Source organism: Bufo gargarizans, chromosome 2 (assembly GCF_014858855.1).
Source record: "Bufo gargarizans isolate SCDJY-AF-19 chromosome 2, ASM1485885v1, whole genome shotgun sequence".
NCBI classification, from domain to species: domain Eukaryota; kingdom Metazoa; phylum Chordata; class Amphibia; order Anura; family Bufonidae; genus Bufo; species Bufo gargarizans.
The window spans coordinates 191,649,477-191,668,587 of NC_058081.1; the positions used below are offsets into that span (position 1 = coordinate 191,649,477).

Here is a 19,111-nt window from a genome sequence, read left to right on the forward strand (position 1 = left end):
GTCCATCCCAATGAATGCACACAGGGTCTCAAGTCCCTGCACAGCATAAAATCAATTGCTGGTCATTGCATCTCAGAGTGGTAGGACCCTGCAGAGCATTGCAGCCCACACTGCACCCTCAGTCTGTGCAGGGTACTGATGCCGACCCAGCAAACAGTGTGGCCCCCCAGCAGCTGCAGCCACTGCCCAGCGACCCCGGCCGGCACAACAACACACTGACTCCTCCCTCATCAGTCTGGTCACGTGGGCGTGACGTCATAAGATAAGAGCGGCTTTAGGCCAGTAGGAAATAGAAGGAGCTCTCCTCCTACCTGATAATGGCGTATAGCGCTGTCCCAGTGCTGGGCATGCCTGACAGACTGACAGCAGTGACAGCCTGCCCACAGTAGTCTGCTCGTCTCCTGCGCTGAGGGCTCGCACCTTCTCGGGCAGTCATGTTGGAGTCTGTGGTGGCAGATCTGCTGAACAGGTTCCTGGGGGATTACGTGGAGAATCTGGACAGGTCCCAGTTAAAGCTGGGGATCTGGGGGGGTAAGACGCATGTGCTGCTTCTGTCGTGTAGTGTGAATATAGACCATGTCTGCTGTTGTCCTATATCTTCTGTTCAGCCAGGTCTTGGGGTCCTGTGTGCAGGGACCTGACAGAATGCCCGTGGCATGGGGTTAATGGCTGACACATGCCCCTCTCACCATGGTTATGGGCCATGCCAGAGGAACATTGCTGGAGAGCAGGAAAGTATGTGCTGTGACATGGCATATAGTTCCAGGGGTCATACATATGCCAGCTACGACGCCTCTACGTCCGCTATATGTGCCGCGCTGTCCAGTAGCAATGTTGGGCTCTGTTCACATCACGCCTGACGTGTGCCTCAGACATATCCCACTGTGTAGCGTCAGAAATCTTCAAAAGTCCAACTGTTTTTAAAACTACAACTCCCAGCATGCACAGTTGCTCGGCTGTTCCCAGATCTCCCATAAAAGTGAATGGAGCATGCTGTAAAAAGACCACCTTTATTATTATATTTAGTGTATCCAGTGGTGTAGCTAGAAATGACTGTGGCCCCCCTCCCCCGGTAATTTTTTTTGCAACCCCTTCCATTCATGCCGCCCCCGTTCCTGTAAAGATCGCTCTCTCAGACCAGGCCGGCAGCTGTTCCATCCGTTTTCTATACTGTCACTGTATATAATTTTGTTGTGTAATACTGTTGAGGGGGCCCTGACAATTTTTTTTTTTTAGTCCTCTTCCTCCTGGATGGGCCCCTTCTGGGTCAGGGCCCCAACGCAGCCGCTTCCCGTATAGCTATGCCCCTGAGTGTATCTTCATTCTTTGCGTCCAGGACTGAAGTAAATCTCCCCCGATTGTTTACAGTCTGCCAGTGATTATGTGCCATACCAGCATGTGAGCACTGCAGCCAATCGGAGGCTTCAGCAGTCATGTGCTGTATGTTCTGGCGTGCCAGTACATTACGTCATCACTCGTAGCCTGCAACGCTCATTAAAACTGCTTCACTAACATGGCATGCAGTTTTTGGCAGGTGATTCTCAGATGGGTGCCCAAAGGCATCTTGTGAATACGCCCTTGGCTAACTTCACAAGTGCATATTCAGCCTGGGGAAACCTGTGTGTCAGGGCTACATATCCCGGAATGAACACCGCTCCTCTGACGTGATCTCGCAGAATCATAATTATCGACTCCTAAGGGCTCATACACACGACCGTAGATCGGATGCAGACCCATTCATTACAATGGGACAAAAAAGCCCTATTCATGTTCATTTTCCGGACAAGGATAGGACATTTCTATTGAAGTGAAAAAGAAAATGGCAGTATGCACACGGCCGTGTCTGTGTTTTGCAGACCCGCGATTTGCGGACCGCAAAAGACATATGTGCATGAGGCTTAAGTCATTGCCTGACGGGAGCGGGGTTCAGGCTGGGAATACAGCTGTCGCACGGAGAGTGTTTCCCTTATTTTCTCATGTGATATTGCCCTTAAAGGGGTTCTCCGGGCTTAAAGAAAGCCACCAGATGTGTTTCTCAGCTGCTGGAACGCAGCGCAGAGGAGACGGTGGAATTGGGGGCCCGACAGAGGGGTAAGTAAGACCACATTATCTTCAGAATACTGATGGATATTTTTATTTTTAAAGCCTGGAGAACCCCTTTAAAAGCTCTATTCCTGTGGAGGCATAGTATTAGGAAATGACTGTTTATGGGTCACCACAGGTAAACCTGCGCTCTGACACCTTATCCAGAGGGATTCCTTGAAGTCACTTGAACCGGTTTAGTGAAGATCTTCCCCGAAGGAACTAAATGAGTTAAACTGTTTTTTATCAGTTGATGGGTGACAGGTTTGTATAGTGGATGCTGAGAAGTAAATATCCGGACAAGAGGCGCTTCTTAGAATTCCTCTAGCTTAGTAGTAATCTCGCTCTAGGGCAATATTCAAACCAGAACGTGCCAGTCTGTATGCCATCTGTTGGCATCTCCTTCAAATTATGTCCAAAGTACTTTTTTTGGGTTCAAGAGGGACAGCTGTACAGGAGAATAACCGCAGCTTCCTAATAGTAATTCTCCCCCCCCCCCCCCCCAACTAAGGCTAAAAAGAATTTCAAAGACCCTTATTAAAATCTATTCTAAGGCCTCACGCACATGACCGTTGTTTTAGTCCACATCCGATCCACATTTTTTGAGGGTCAGATGCGGACTTCAGTGGGGCGGCAAAAGTTGCGAACAGCACACCATGCGCTGTCTACATCCGTATATCCATTCCGTGGCTCTGCAAGCAGATATAGCACATGCTATTCTTATCTGTATTACGGACAATGATAGGACAGTTCTATAGAGGGCAGGATGTTCCGTTATGCAAAATGCACGCTGCCGCTATCCGTGTTTTGCAGTTCCACATCAGCTATTGTGAGCCAAAACCAGTAATTTACAGTCCCCAATGCACGGGCACCATCAATGTGGCTGCCACAATGGATCCAGACCCATTCAACTTGAATGGGATTGGGATTCGTTTGCACCAAAAAAAATAGAAAATGTTCTATTTATTTATCTATTTTTTGTGGTGCAGAGACGCGGACAGAAACCCCACGGAAGTGCTCCGCAGTGCTTGTGCTGTGTGTTTCCGTGCCTCTGCTCTGACCTTCTGAATTGCGGTCATGTGAATGAGCCCTAACTGATGGAAATCACTGACCAAATAACTGAAGTATGAACTTTATCTTAAAAAGTAGCAAAAGCCCTCTTTTACAGATTCTTTAAGCCAGAATTCTGAACTGCAGGACTTGATAAATTCCAGCCTTATGTTTTTTATGCCAAATGGTTTTTATGTTAAAAACGTAATACTTTTGGGTCTTTTTTTTTTTTTTTTTTTTTTTTTCTCTATTTGAAATGGTTTTCTCAAACCATCTGCACACCTAGCAGTAGTGACCCACACATGCAGTTTAACGTCATACTTCAATGCTTTTAACTTGAGAAACGCACAGAGAAGCAAAATCGCCCAAAAATACACTAAAGGCTACCTGCACATGACCACTGTGTGTTTTGCGGTTTGCAAATTGCGGAATGGCGCGGAAAGCCATTAATATAACTGCCTATTCTTGTCCGCAAAACAGACAAGAATAGGACAGGATATAATATAATATATATAATTTTTTTTTTTTTTTTTTTTTTGTGGACCACGGAACGGAGCAACGGATGCGGACAGCACATGGAGCGCTGTCTGCATCTTTTGCGGCCCCATTTAAGTGAATGGGTCCGCATTCGAGCCGCAAATACTGCTGCTCGGATGTGGACCAAAACAGTGGCCGTGTGCATGAGGCCAAAGGGTGTCAGAATTCAGCTAGGTGCTACAGGCACACTTAGGCCTCTTGTACACCACCGTGTGTCCCCCGAGGCCGTATTGCAGCCCGCATACGACTGGTCCGCAATAATCGGCACACCGGCCGTGTGCATTCTGTATCATGGATGCGGATTCACTATCTCTGCAAACCTTGAGATACGGTGTGGAAGCACGGACTGGAACCCCATGGAAGCACCCGCAATCTGCGGTTCGCAGCACGGGCGTGGCCAGCACACGTTCGTGTGCAAGAGGCCTTAGGCTGAGTTCACACGGGCGAGATTTCCGCGCGGGTGCAATGCGGTAGGTGAACGTATTGCACCCGCACTGAATCCGGCACCATTCATTTCTATGGGGCTGTGCACATGAGCGATTTTTTTCACGCATCACTTCTGCAATGCTTTAAAATCGCAGCATGCTCTATATTCTGCGTTTGTAACGCAGGACAGGCCCCATAGAAATGAATGGGGCTGAGTGAAAATCGCAAGCATCCGCAAGCTTTTCACTCATGGTTGCTAGGTGACAGTCTATTCACTGTATTATTTTCTCTTATAACATGGTTATAAGGGAAAATAATAGCATTCTGAATACAGAATGCTTAGTACAAGGGCAATTGAGGGTTAAAAAAATAAAAAATAAATTAACTCACCTTGTCCTCTTCATCGCGCAGTTCCCGGTCTCTTCTGATGAGCTGTCGGCTAAAGGACCTTTGGTGACGTCAGATCACATGCTCCAATCACATGGTACATCACCACGGTGATGTACCATGTGATTGGAGCATGTGATCTGACGTCACCAAAGGTCCTTTAGCCGACAGCTCATCAGAAGAGACCGGGAACTGCGCGATGAAGAGGACAAGGTGAGTTAATTTATTTTTTATTTTTTTAACCCTCAATTGCCCTTGTACTAAGCATTCTGTATTCAGAATGCTATTATTTTCCCTTATAACCATGTTATAAGGGAAAATAATACAATCTACACTACAACTAACCCAAACCTGAACTTCTGTGAAGAAGTTCGGGTCTGGGTACCACAGTCGGTTTTTTATCACGCGAGTGCAAAACACATTGCACCCGCGTGATAAACACTGAACATCGGAACGCAATCGCAGTCAAAACTGACTGCAATTGCGTACCCAATCGCGCGGGTTTGCCGCAATACACCGGGACGCATCCGGACCTAATCCGGACACGCCCGTGTGAACCCAGCCTTAGGCTGTGTTTGCATATTATGGCCATATTTACTTTTTTGCAAAATCCATCTGATGGTTAAGTTCACGTTTAACTGGGACTTAAACACTGTGGACGAAATGATTCTTACTTATGTAAGTGGTTGGCCTTAGGTTAAAAATGTTGTGTTTCAGGCTGCAATTTTCATTCCTTCAATGATATTCAGTTTGCAACCTGCTCATAGTTTGAGTTTTCTGTCTGTGTGCCAAGGATGCTCCTGCCTTCACTAGCTCTCATGTATCCTTCACAGCTTCATTTATATACAGACTTTTTATTCTATTTACTAATACAAACGTGTGATCTCCTTTCCCTCCCCTGCTGTGGACTCTTTCCTTCCTCCCTGTGTGATCCCATTGAGAGGTCCACCAGTCACTAGAGCAGTGGTCCTGAGCCCTTGTGAAAGAGGAGATGTAATGGTGGTCACACATGCCCCCTGTTGTTCTACTCGAAGCCTGGAATTGACAGAGATAGGTGAGTGCAGGCTCGGTTGTCTCTGTCAGCCCCAGCAACATGGTTCATTCTAGTGATCAGGCTCCAGGGCTCATCCATATATTGATGATAGATGCTAAATATTTTTTTGTGGACTAGCCTCTTCAATATACGCATTACCAAAACAAGTGCCTAAATATAAAAATGTTTAAGATCCAGACTGCATTAATAGCTTTTACTAATGCAAATCTGTTTATTTAGACTTTGCAGCAAAATAATAGTAAGAATTTTATTTTTTAAAGAAAATTAGAAAGTTTAGGCTACTTTCACACTTGCGCTTGATCTGAACGGATCCGATCATATTAATGCAGACGGAGGCTCCGTTCAGTACGGATCCGTCTGCATTAATAACTTAGAAAAATTTCTAAGTTCGCAAGTAGCCTGAGCGGATCCGTTCAGACTTTCAATGTAAAGTCAATGGGGGACGGATCCGCTTGAAGATTGAGCCATATGGGCTCATCTTCAAGCGGATCCGTTCCCATTGACTTACATTGTAAGTCTGAACGGATCCGCACGCCTCCGCACGGCCAGGTGGACACCCGAACGCTGCAAGCAGCGTTCAGCTGTCCGCCTGTCCGTGCGGAGGCGAGCGGAGCGGAGGCTGAACGCCGCCAGGCTGATGCAGTCTGAGCGGATCCGCGTCCATTCAGACTGCATCAGGGCTGGACGGAGGCGTTCGCGTCCGCTCGTGAGCTCCTTCAAACGGAGCTCACGAGCGGAATTGCGAACGCAAGTGTGAAAGTAGCCTTAGAATGTTACTTAGTTTTGCCTTTAGGTAGCAAGGTGACATACTGTACACAGCAAGTGGGCATGATCTTGCCAACTGACCACTAGGATTAATAGGTAATCTTTACATAAGATTACCTACCATATTTTCTGTCAGGATCAGATCCACATTTTTATGCGTCATTCATTTCAGTCCAGCAAAAAAAGAACGTGTCCATTTTACAGACAAGAATAGGAATTTTTATTTATATAAGGCATGATGTGCGGAACGGGAAAATGTGGCATTTACATGGCCGGTATCTGTGTTTTGCGGAGTTGCAATTTGTGGACCGCAAAATGGATACAGTCGTGTGCATGAGCCCTAATAGTGTAATATAATAACATAACTGGGAAACATTGACCATAAAGGTTTGTTACTTTCAGTTCTCTCGCATGGCATTGCCTATTGTATGCTTTCCACATATGGGTGAAGCACTCCACTAAGTCGTGTACATTTTTGGCAGGCCTGATGCGAACCCATGCACTTCAGTGGGGCCACAAAACATGCACATGTCCATTCTGTTTTACTGACAAGGATAGGACCGTTCTATAGACGGCAGGATGCTCCCGTTTTGCAAAATGTGGAACACACACGGCCGGTATCTGTGTTTTGCAGATCCGCAGTTTGTGGACCGCAAAAAAAAAAAAAAAAGGCTACGGCTGTGTGCACAAGCCCTTTACAGAACGAAACAAGCCGCCTATAATAGAAATGCCTATTCTTGTCCGCAAAACAGGACATGTTCATTTATTATTATTATTATTATTATTAATTTATTTTCGGGGCCACGGAATGGAGCAATAGAAGCGGACAGCATACGGAGTGCTGTCAGCCTGTTTTGCGTCCCCATTGAGCCGGGGATGGGGACCCAATCAACGTTCAGGTGCATATATGTGGAATTTGGAGGCTGTAAAGCGTGGGGGGTATTTATTTATTTTTAGGACTGTATTGTCCTAATACAAAGGACCATACAGTATATTTCACCCTGCAATAGCAATGCCCTATTCATTGTAGAGTAATACTTTTCTAGTGATAATTCCTGATGTTGAAAAAAAAATAATCCCCCCACAAAGTGTAATTGCATTTCACATTTAGACAAAATTGGATATGACACCTGCAACTGAATTGTCAGTCATAAAGCCTTGGATATTCTGAACATCCCCTGAGGCATGGTGAAAAAGGCATTCCTTCACTCCCATTATGCTCTTACTACAGCCTATTATCACGCGTGCTGAACGGCGGTCCGTCACCTGGCTCATCACATGTCCGCTGCGGGTTTTGTTGAAGAAAATTCCACAACTGTAAATCTGTTCCATTCACCTGAATGGGGCTTGCAGAAATCGTGTGCTTTCAGCCCTATTTGAATGAATTAACTGACATTGCGGTTGTTCTGCGTGGATTCCTGTGCAGAGAAACCGCAAAGTGTATGAGATTACAGAAATCTCATGGATGCTTTGCAGATTTTGTCCATGCAGAAACCGACCGGCCCCACGGATTTCAGAAAAAATAGCACGCCGATTTATGTTTGTAGGTTTTAGCTGTGGATTTCATCCTTTTTAGGCCTCTTTCACGCGACCGTGGTGTGTTTTGCAGTCCGCAAATTGCGGATCCCCAAAACACGGATGACGTCCGTGCGCGTTCCGCAATTTGCGTAACGGCATGGACAGCCTTTTTTTTTTTTTTTTTATATAAATATATCTTTATTGTTTTTTTTTTTCCAAATATAAACAAAATAAAACAGATAGCTAATCACAAAAATACACACATGTATCGAATCATTTAAAACAGTATATCGCTTCCATACCAGAGAGCATGCATATGTAGAAGCACATCTATAATAGAATAACTCAATTTTTGCGTCAATTCTCTGGCATGAATGTCAAAACCCAGAAAAACCATCCCCCCCCCTCATCATCCCCCCACCCGTCCCGTCTGGCATTGGTGCGGCCACCACGTGGGGCGGCGAGGTCTCCCTACTCCTTTCTGGGGTATTTCTCCGAGCATTTTATCAATTCCATCTAGTGTGGACAGTGCCGATGGAGTTTATTATATAAGAATGCAAGTAGTTTATTAAATTATGGTGAAGTACTAGTCACAGTAGTAGATGGTCAATAGGTTCCAATCAGAGTGTTTCCTCCCGCCATTTCCCCTCTGTATACGCCCATTCATATGGCATTTCTCACCCCACGTCGTTTCATATCCTCGAAGTGTGTTATTCTGGTCATTAAGCTTTGCCATTCATTTATTATAGGAGGTCTATCTTTCACCCACTGTCTCAGAATTATCACCTTGGCCAAAAGAAGTCCCTTCAACCAGTACGCCTGTTCTTTTTTGGTGGTACTATTTTTGTACTCGGAGGGAAAGAGTCCAAGTATAGCTACTTGGATAGTAAAAGGGGGGTTATTCCTACAGTTTACCGCCATGGTCTGGAATATATTGCCCCAAAAGGTCCTAATGGCAGGGCAGTCCCACAGCATGTGTACAAACCCTGCGGCTGCAAAGGAGCATTTCAGGCAGCTAAACTCCTGACCCTTATTACTGTACATTTTGGATAAGAGACTCGGGGTAACGTATAGGCGATGTATTATTTTGAATTGTATCAATCGGTGTTGTCGTGAAAGGGAAGCCTTCTTAATATTTTGGTATATTTCCCGCCACTGTAGGGGGTTACAATCCCCAATGTCCGTCTTCCATTTATCTACACTTTTAAATTTAGTGATGGAGCTTAATTCCTCAATAAATCTCCTATATATTAGTGAAATCTTAACTTTATTACCTACGATGTTGTAACAAAATAATAGAAACCCCTGCGTGAAACTTGTCAAAGGTGTTTTTTTAAGTGTGCTTACTAATGCGTGTTGTAATTGGCAGTATCTATAGTGCTCTAATGCAGTTATTGGTGTCCGTTGTGTCAATTCTCCTATTGATTTAATTTTCCCTTTCGTGTATATATGTGAAATTAATGTGATACCTCTACGAGTCCAATATTCATTTTCGTTAAGTATCCCGAATTCTGTTAACACGGGGTTATCCCATAACGGGGAGAAGTCCAGAATTTGGGGGGCCTGAATAAGTGCCTTAATTTTATTCCAGGATTTCTGTAGCGCGGCCCCAATGGGGCAGCAGTAGTCTGCGCGCTGAAACAGCCCAGTTTCGAGTGTACTAAAAATATTGTTTGCATGCTGTTGGCGTTGACCTAGGATATGGGATAGTAGTGCTCCGTCCCCAGTATTAACACACCATTGTAGCTGTGCACACAGGTAGTAAATTTGGAAGTGGGGTAAGCCTAGGCCACCATTACTTGGCAGCATTCGCAAATATTGTAATTTAATGCGGACCCTCTTTCTGCCCCATATCAGGTCATTTATCAAGCGGTCAATCAAATTGAAAACACTGTCCTCAATCCAAGCTGGACAGGAACTAACCGTGTACAGTATCCAAGGCAACAGAATCATTTTAATTAGCGCAATCCTGTTAATCTGCGAAAGCGGAAGTTTCTGCCATACCCTTATTTTTTTTTTATCTTCACAACTAAAGGGGTAATGTTTAGCTTATTATAATCCATAATGGTATTACTGATTTTTATCCCAAGGTAATCTAAATGGTCTGTAGGGGCAATGATTCTGATCCTAAGATCATTCAGGGGCGGCATCCGGTTCAGGGGAAAGAGTACAGACTTTGTCCAGTTTATCTCATATCCGGCAATTCTGCCGAATTCCTCTGTTATCCGCATAACATCGGGAACGCTTCTCCATCCGTCATTCAGGTAGAGTAAGACGTCATCTGCGTATAGACAGATCTTCTCATCTGTCCCTCTCCCCCCGAAACCCACTATACCGGTTTCAGCCCGTATTCTGCAGGCGAGGGGTTCCATGAAAATTGAGAAGAGAAGTGGAGAGAGGGGGCATCCCTGACGTGTCCCCCGCTTTAGGGAAACGGCAGGGGTAAGCACCCCATTAACCTTGATTCTGGCTGTTGCTTCACTGTATAGCAATTTAACCCATCCAATAAATTCCTGGCCCAGATTCATCCTATGCATAACGCACCAGAGGAAGGGCCACTCCACCCGATCGAACGCCTTAGCGGCATCCAATGCCAGGATGGAGCGGTCCTCCCCCCCCCCAATCTGAATATTCAGGATGGTCCGGCGTATGTTGGACTGTATCTGTCGCCCGGGGATGAACCCGGTCTGATCTACATGGACCAGGCGGGTTATTACTTTTTTTAGCCTATTGGAGAGAACTTTTGCAACTATTTTATAGTCTGCGTTAAGCAACGATATAGGGCGGTAATCCTCCACTTTATTGCCCATTTTCTCTTTCTTAAGGATCAGTGTGACCGTTGCTTCAGTCAGAGAGGGGGGCAGCCTTCCACATTTGCTAGATTCATTTAGGACCTGTAACAGTCCAGGCAGAAGTATCTCCGCATGGCACTTGTATATGCCAAATGGGAGCCCGTCCGATCCAGGCACCGAGGAACCCCGGGTCTCATGCAAGGCCACCTGTAGCTCCTCCAAAGAGATGGGGGCGCTCAAGGGGGCAGAGTCCGAGTCCGACAGCACCGGGATCCTAACCTGTTCTAAATAGTCATCTATTTCAGTCACTGAATCTGTCACGCTAGATCGATATAAACTGTCAAAGTACTTAACAAACTCTCTCTCCATCTCCACTCCTCCTTCCAATCTACGCCCGTCACCCGTCAGTATTTGTCTAATTCTTTGGGGGGGCTTTTGGTTCGCTATAATGGAAACCAGTAGTTTACTCGGGGTACCTCCCTCACAAAATCTTTATAGCCCCTAAAGAATAATTGATTCTGCGCTTTTTTCCTCATGAATATGGTGTAGTGATCTTTAGTGGATTTTAACTTAGTGCGCGTATTCGCATCATTCCGTACACGGATACAACCCTCCAGATATGAAATATCTGCCTCCAATTTTTTTTGCTCAGCAAAAAATTCATTTTTTTTCTTTTTTATTCTGGAGAAGTAGAGCCCGCGTATAAATGCCTTCATGGCGTCCCAAACAAAGTGGACATGTGCTGTGCCATTATTCTCTTGCCAAAATTGCGCAAGTTCTCTATCTATCCCTGCAGAGTCATTTAGTATAGTTAACCAATGTTCATTCAATCTAAACGGTCTGCTAATCCCAGCTTGTTGTCCGGTCTTGATCACTAGTAAGATCGGTGAGTGGTCGGATATGCCGTGGACCTCATATGTCATTTTTAAAACGGAATCAAGCATCTGCTCATTAGCCAAGGCCATATCAATCCTGGACATGGCACTATACGCTTTACTAAAGCAAGAGAACACCTGTTTGTTACCATAGAGCCATCGCCAAACATCTATTAATCCTATCTCCTCACAGAACCCGCGAAGTAGGGCGTGTTTTCCCTGCGCACTATTCCGAGCAGCTGAGATTCTATCCAGCGCCGGATCAAGTACGCAGTTAAAATCACCACATATTAATATCGGCGATCGCTCTATGTTATGCATAAAGAGCACCAGCTGTTTTAGGACTGTCATTGTAAACGGAGGCGGGATGTACAGGAAAGCAAGAACGCACTTTCTGCCGTTCCATTGAGCATAGAGGAAGATATATCTCCCGTCTATATCAATCAGCTGGTCCAGCAGAACAAAGTCAATGCTTTGATGTACATACACACTGATCCCTCGGGAGTATGTCGAGAAGCCGGAATGAAACTGATGCGCCGCCCATCTTTTTATTAGATATCCGGGGATATTGGGTGTCGCGTGCGTTTCTAATAGGGCAACTATTGCAGGGAGGTGTCGAATAATCAGATCAAAAACCACAACCCGTTTTATTCTATCGGCCAGTCCACGCACATTCCATATCATGACTCTATTATTAGTCATGTTATGAGTTATAAAGGAGGCGTCCATCGCCCCCCAGGGGCAACCGCACCCATGCCAGAGTCCTCCCCCGCCCACTGCCCACCCACCCCATTTGACCCCCACCCCTCATCCCCCTAACTGGTTCACTGATGCCAAGCATCATTGTAAACCTCTTACATATTCGCCCATCCGTCCATGGGCCGCCCCCTCTGTTCCCACACCCCCTTCATTGGGCAGGTCTCCTGCCACCAAGACCCGACATCTAAACCCTGACAGAATCTAACCATTCTAAAGTTTCTCTAGGTGAATGGAAAAACATTACAGTATCTCTGTACACCACTCTTAGCTTGGCAGGGTATAACATAGAGTATTTGATATTTCCATCCCGTAATCTTGTCTTGATATCAAAATACTCCCTACGTTTGCTTTGAGTATCCTTAGAGAAGTCGGGGTATATCTGTATCTGGTGTCCGTCGAGGGTAGTCTCACCTAAGTCCCTCTTGCGTCGAAGCACCCAATCTCTGTCACTGGAGGATAGTATCCTAATTAAGAGGGCACGAGGGGGGCCACCCGGCGGAGTCTTTTTTGTAGGAATTCTATGTGCTCTCTCCACACATAGTGCAGGAGTATCTCCGTCTAGTCCTAGCATTTCAGTCAGCCATTTTTGTATGTACGCCGCAGGGTTCCCCCCCTCTACCCCCTCAGGGAGGCCCACTATTCTAAGATTATTGCGGCGTGCTCTATCCTCCATATCGGTTAGTCTTGCATTAATCCGTTTATTTTCTTTGTCCAGTTCTTCTATTTTTTTTGTCATCTGTCGCTGTTCTATTTGAACCTTAGATAACCCAGTGTGTACAATTGATATATCGGCCCTAATTTTATTCATATCTTCTCTAATAAGAGTAAGCTCAGTCTGCAGTGTCTGTACGGTGGTGGAGACATCTAAAACTGACTGATTAGTGATCTGCACAACTGATAATATATCAGCTAGTTTATTCTCAATGATATCAAATCTCATACATTGTTCAACCAGTACTGGTGGGTCTGTCTGTGTTTCCACCAGTTCGGGTATTTTTCTCCCCCCCCTCTGTTTAGGTGGAGGCGATTTCAGATATTTATCCATTCTAGCCTGTGGACTGTTACCATCGCCCGCCCTAGGGGATCCCGTGCCCCCGGATCTCCTACTATATTTAGGAGGCATATTATCAACTCTTTCGAGCCGGGGGTGCACCGTATAAGGCGAGTAAGGGATGGAGAGGAAGAAAAAGAAAAGAAAAGGAAAAAAGGGAGTGGACTATCCCAAAGGCAGATGGCTCTCGCAGTATAGCCCCCAATCACAAGTATCCAAATACTGTTTCTGCATCTGATTTTGTAGTTGTATCTATCCAATAGCGAAATAAAAATTCATATATATACCTGACATTAATTTGTCTAAGCCCGTCTATATGAATATATAAACATGTACATAACTATATAAACGTATACGTATACAAAAGCAGCAGTAGGTATTTGCATATCTTATAAATCAATCAATCAGTATCAGCGGCTTGACTGCGGCAACATATGAAAGCAAATGACAACGAGGGCAAAACGCCTATTCCAGACAGTGGTTCGAGTGGAGTAAATAATAGAGAATACGGGTCACAATACCATCACCGTTCACCACATATACCCTGGTTGGACCCAGTAACAATTAGGGCCCCAGATTAACGTCGGCGTATAATATTCTTCCCGTAGATCCCGGGGTAGTGGGGAGGTAGCCCCTCCTACAGGTTGCCGTGGAGATAGCACTCAGCTTGACTGGATTATTCGAACTAAGACATGGAAGTGGCCCCTATTAGTTAGTTATAGAGAGGAGTATCAGGTAATAGATCCCCATAGTCTCATTATATGTTCCCTGTAGTTTCACTCGTTCTGCGGCCACGTAGTCAATACGCAATCACCATAGGGGAATATATAAATGCTGCGACCGTTGAGAGGTTAGATTAAGATCAAATGAAATCGTGGCAAACTGCCACGTGAAGGCAGATCACGTAGTTAGGTCGTACATCTGTATCAGGATAATGTCAAAGTTCCAGCCCCCCCATCCCCAACCATCAACTTCACAACTTCACAAGGGAGTCGTAGCGTGGAAATCGCAGGGTCGTCTCATATAGCCGTAAACAGTATATGCCGGAGACCTGCTCCTGACTGGCCAGATAGTCAATGATCAACAAATAGATCGAAGTTGGACAACAGCCATCTTTGCGCACAGGATTAGAGACGTTGAACATGAGACGTTGATTAGTAGGGGGGGGGGGGGGTGACGATGGATAACTTTGACACAGAGGCGATCTCACCCGTCTTCAGCAGTCGTCCGATATATCAAGTGTGTCACTGCCGACCGATGTATGCCTCTCCGCCACCGCACATCTGTGGTCAGCGATCCCACTTTGCAGCAATCCCACTCGCAGCAGGCAACATCCGATGGTGTTTTTTTTTGTTTTTTTTTTTTTTTTTTTTTTTTTTCTTTTTCCTTCTTTTCTCCCTTCTTCCTCCCCCTTTAGGGTCTACTATATGCGGGCATCAATAGGCATCAGCTGAGCGCCACTCCAGGAGCCACCGCCGTCCACCTCGCTACCGTTCCTTAACTCAGCGGGGCAGCAGGACAGAAAGCTCCCTGTCTCGGTAGCCAGTTTCAAATAGACCGCGCTGGAGGCTGCCGAGTAGGGCAGGTGAGGGAGCCGAGACGCCGAGACGCCGGGCCGAGGCGGGTGGGTAGGGGGGCGGCACCCATGCGGACGTGCGGTACGCCCACGCAGCTGCTCCGCTACGTCATACCGTCTCCGCCTCACACAGGGGGGGCATGGACAGCCTTTAATATAAATGCCTATTTTTGTCCGCAAAGCATGGACAAGAATAGGACATGTTATGTTATTTTTTTATTTATTTTTGTGTGGCCACGGAACGCTGTCCACATCTTTTGCGGCCCCGTTAAAGTGAATGGGTCTGCATCCGATGCGGACCAAAACAACGGCCGTGTGTATGAGGCCTTAATGGAAGGGTGAGATCTATGACAAAACTGCATCAGATCCGCAATTGGACATTGCGGATTTTGGTGCCGATATGCTGCTGAAACGCACATAAATCTGCACGGAAATTCGGATGCGTACAGGGTTTTTATGGCTCCATTAAATGTGCTGGTGTCAGCTTTTTGACTTATTGGGGTTGTGTTAGTTTTTCAAGCAGCAGGATATTGATGTACATACAGTATAGGGATAATGAAGATTATTTCCGTCATGGAGACAAGTAAACATTTATACACTGGGCAGATTTGCTAATCCCGTCTGATATTTAGACTAGGCAATGTAAAGTTACACCCTATTTATCGAAGTGTCTCACGCTGCGTGATAAATATGGTGCATTGATAGTTACTTTTCGGTAAATCTTCACTGCCTATTGGTTGCCGTGCTTTGCAAAAATGAGTGCTTCTCGGTCTACACCCACTTTCTCATGAATCCCTGCCTCTTTAACGCTGTTTGGGCTCAGTGCAAATTGCGGCCCACAATGCACAGGCACCAGCCGCATGCACTCTGCTTGCAGATGCGGACCCATTGACTTGAATGGGTTCCACGATTCGCTAAATACGGCCAGAGATGGCATCTTTTTGCCATGCGGAGGCACAGATCAGAAACCCATGGAAGCGCTTCATGGTACTTCCATAGTCTTTCAATCCGTGCCTCCACTCCGCAAAAGATAATTGAGGCCCCTATCTTTGGTCGTATGTGGCGCCCGCGGACCCATTAAAGTCAAAGGGTCCGCATCAATGATACTGAGTGTACACGTCCAGTGTTGCGGTCTGCGAGACAAAGTGTGTGTTAAACGCGTACCTTAGTTTTTGATGCAGGTTCTTGTGCATTTAGCTTGGTAAATATCCATGTCTGAAAATTTTTGTATGGATTTTAGACAAGTTATGTAGAGGCGCCAACCCTTTACATAACTTGGGGGCATCCATCGCTGGTGCCTAACAGATATACACCAAAAAGTGGCATATATTGAATCATAAATAACCCCCTTTAATGTTTATTGCCTCACTTGTAACCCTTAGGCCTCTTTCACACGGGCGTCAGTTTTTTTTGCCCAGATAAGAGGTGGGTGCTTTGCGGGAAAATGCGCAATTTTTTTTCCGCGCAAGTGCAAAACATTGTCATGCGTTTTGCACTCGCGTGAGAAAAATCGCATGTTTGGTACCCAAACCCGAACTTCTTCACAGAAGTTCGGGCTTGGGATTGATGTTCTGAAGATTGTATTATTTTCCCTTATAACATGGTTATAAGGGAAAATAATAGCATTCTAAATACAGAATGCATAGTAAAACAGCACTAGAGGGGTTAAAAAAAAAAAAAAAAAAAAAAAAAAAAAAAAATTTTTTTTTTTAACTCACCTTAGTCTACTTGATCGCAAAGCCCGGCATCTCCTTGTGTCTCCTTTTGTTGACAAGGACCTGTGGTGAGCATTAAATAGAGGTAAAGGACCTTTGACGTCACTCCGGTCATCACATGGTCTTTTACCATGGTGAATCACCATGGTAAAAGATCATGTGACGTACCATGTGATGACCGTAGTGACGTCATCAAAGGTCCTTTACCTCTATTTAATGCTCACCACAGGTCCTAGTCAACAAAGGAGACACAAGAAGATGCCAGGCTTCGCGATCAAGTGGACTAAGGTGAGTTAAAAAAAAAAATTGAACCCTTCCAGCACTATTATACTATGCATTCTGTATTCAGGATGCTATTATTTTCCCTTATAACCATGTTATAAGGGAAAATAATACAGTGAATAGACTGTCACCTAGCAACCATGCGTGAAAGTCGCACCGCATCCACACTTGCTTGCGGATGCTTGCGATTTTCACGCACCCCATTCACTTCTATGGGGCCTGCGTCACGTGAAAATCGCACAATATAGAGCATGCTGCGATTTTTCACTCAACACACAAGTGATGCGTAAAAATCAACGCTCATGTGCACAGCCCCATAGAAATGAATGCGTCAGGATTCAGTGCGGGTGCAATACGTTCACCACACGCATCGCACCCGCACGGAAAACTCGCCCGTGTGAAAGGGGCCTTAAAGGGAACCTTTCTTCATTGACTGGGTGGGAACCCTACTTTCAGCACTAAAGCAGAGTGCAACAAGGTCTAAACTACTTCAAGGGAACCTGTTGTGATGAAAATGCAAAGTAGCTCTGTATCCACAGTCCTAGAGGCAAGGCTGTCCATCACTGATGGGACCATCTCCTTGAGTTTAAAGCCCAGAATGAAAACTGATAAATTACAAGTTTTACTGAACCATTTCTTATAAAACTTTCATGTCTCTACTTGATATCAAATATTTTTATATATTATTATTATTATTATTATTATAATTTTTTTTAACCCTTTTTTGACCCTTTCATTTTATATACAGTAGATTCTGCAGCACTGTACAGGGATTGTCATCACTCACATCAGTCCCAGGCCCCAATGTGGAGAGAGGCAGCAGCTTTTTCAGTATCTTGCTTTAAAACAAAAGGACTGGCGTTAAATTCTGTGCATCCAATCCTTGTCTCGGGAGTAGTGATGAGTGAACTTCTGTTTTAAGTTTGGCGTCTAAAGTTCGGCTTCCTGTTAGCGGAGAATCCCGATATGGATTCCGAATACTGTTGTGGTCCGTGGTAGCGGAATCAATAATGGCCGATTATTGATTCCGCTACCACGGACCACAACGGAATTCGGAATCCATATCGGCATTCTCCGCTAACAGGAAGCTGAACTTTAGACGCCGAACTTAAAACAGAAGTTCACTCATCACTACTCGGGAGGCCTCCATACACATTAGGTTGTCATTTGGTCCCGATGAAAACAGTGAGTTCGGCCAGCAAAAGCTTAATAAGTAACAAGGCCTTTACCCTACACTTACAGCTGCTTGCTCCCAAAAATCTCTTATGCCTCATGACCATAATTTTTGGTCCTTGTCCGATCTACATTTTTGCGGCTCTTACATGGACCCATTCATTTCTATGGATCTGAGGAAAAAAAAAGGACAGCACATGGTTGTCATCCATGTGCTGTTTGGATCCGTGCGAATGATAGAACCTGTCCTATTCTTGTCTGTTTTGCAGACAAGAATGCGATATATATTTTTTATTTTATTACAGGGGGGTCCTCAAAATACAGATGCAGTCCATATGCATCCTGCATTTTTTGCGCAAAAAAGGATGCGGTCATGTGCAGGAGACTTTATGTAGACAGGGTTTGTTCAGTGATTGTGAGCCAAAACCAGGTGTGGCTCTAAATGTAGAATCGGTGTGTCGGCTCCACTCTTGGTTTTGGCTCACAATCGCTGATCAAACAACTGTAGTTTCAGTCCATATCCAATCTGTATTTTTTGCAGATCGGATGCAGACCCTTTCATATCGGATGCAGACCCATGTGCTGTCTGCATCGGCAAATCCGTTCTGTGGCCCCTCAAAAAAATCAAACTTGTCTTATTCTTGTCTGTTTTGCGGAAAAGGATAGGACATTTTTACAGAAGTTTAAAAAAAAAAAAATATGGTAGCATGGCATGCACTCGGCTGGGATTAGTGTTTTGTGGATCCGCGATATGCGGCCGTGTGCAGGAGCCGTAAGCCCTTAGGTCACTGTTCTATACTAGGCCGTAGCTGAATGTATGTGGATGTCTTTGAGGGGGATCCTCCACCTGAGACCTCGTCCCTTGACTCAGTGAAGAGATGCCAGGATTTGTGGCCTCCTGCACTATAGTTGTAGACATGAAAGCCACCAACATCTTCTTCTTCATGTCCATGTGTTTCCAGGTTTGCTGCCCTTTGTACTTGTATGAGTTTGGTGGCTAATACGTTTCTGCTATAAATGTCCGCTTCTATTCCCATATTGCTCTGCTGGGGAGTCAGACCTCCATGAT

At 45.3% G+C, this 19,111-nt stretch overlaps 1 protein-coding gene across 2 annotated transcripts in view; it reads left to right on the top strand.

The window, feature by feature from the left end:
• The first annotated feature begins 278 nt into the window (after positions 1 to 278).
• Positions 279 to 19,111, top strand: part of VPS13C (vacuolar protein sorting 13 homolog C) — a 355,707-nt gene continuing 336,874 nt past the window's right edge. For both annotated transcript variants that reach the window (XM_044279821.1, XM_044279822.1), the window contains exon 1: positions 279 to 531. In XM_044279821.1, coding sequence (XP_044135756.1) covers positions 435 to 531 — 97 coding nt within the window. In that variant the 5' untranslated portion in view covers positions 279 to 434. The remainder of the gene's footprint in view (positions 532 to 19,111) is intronic.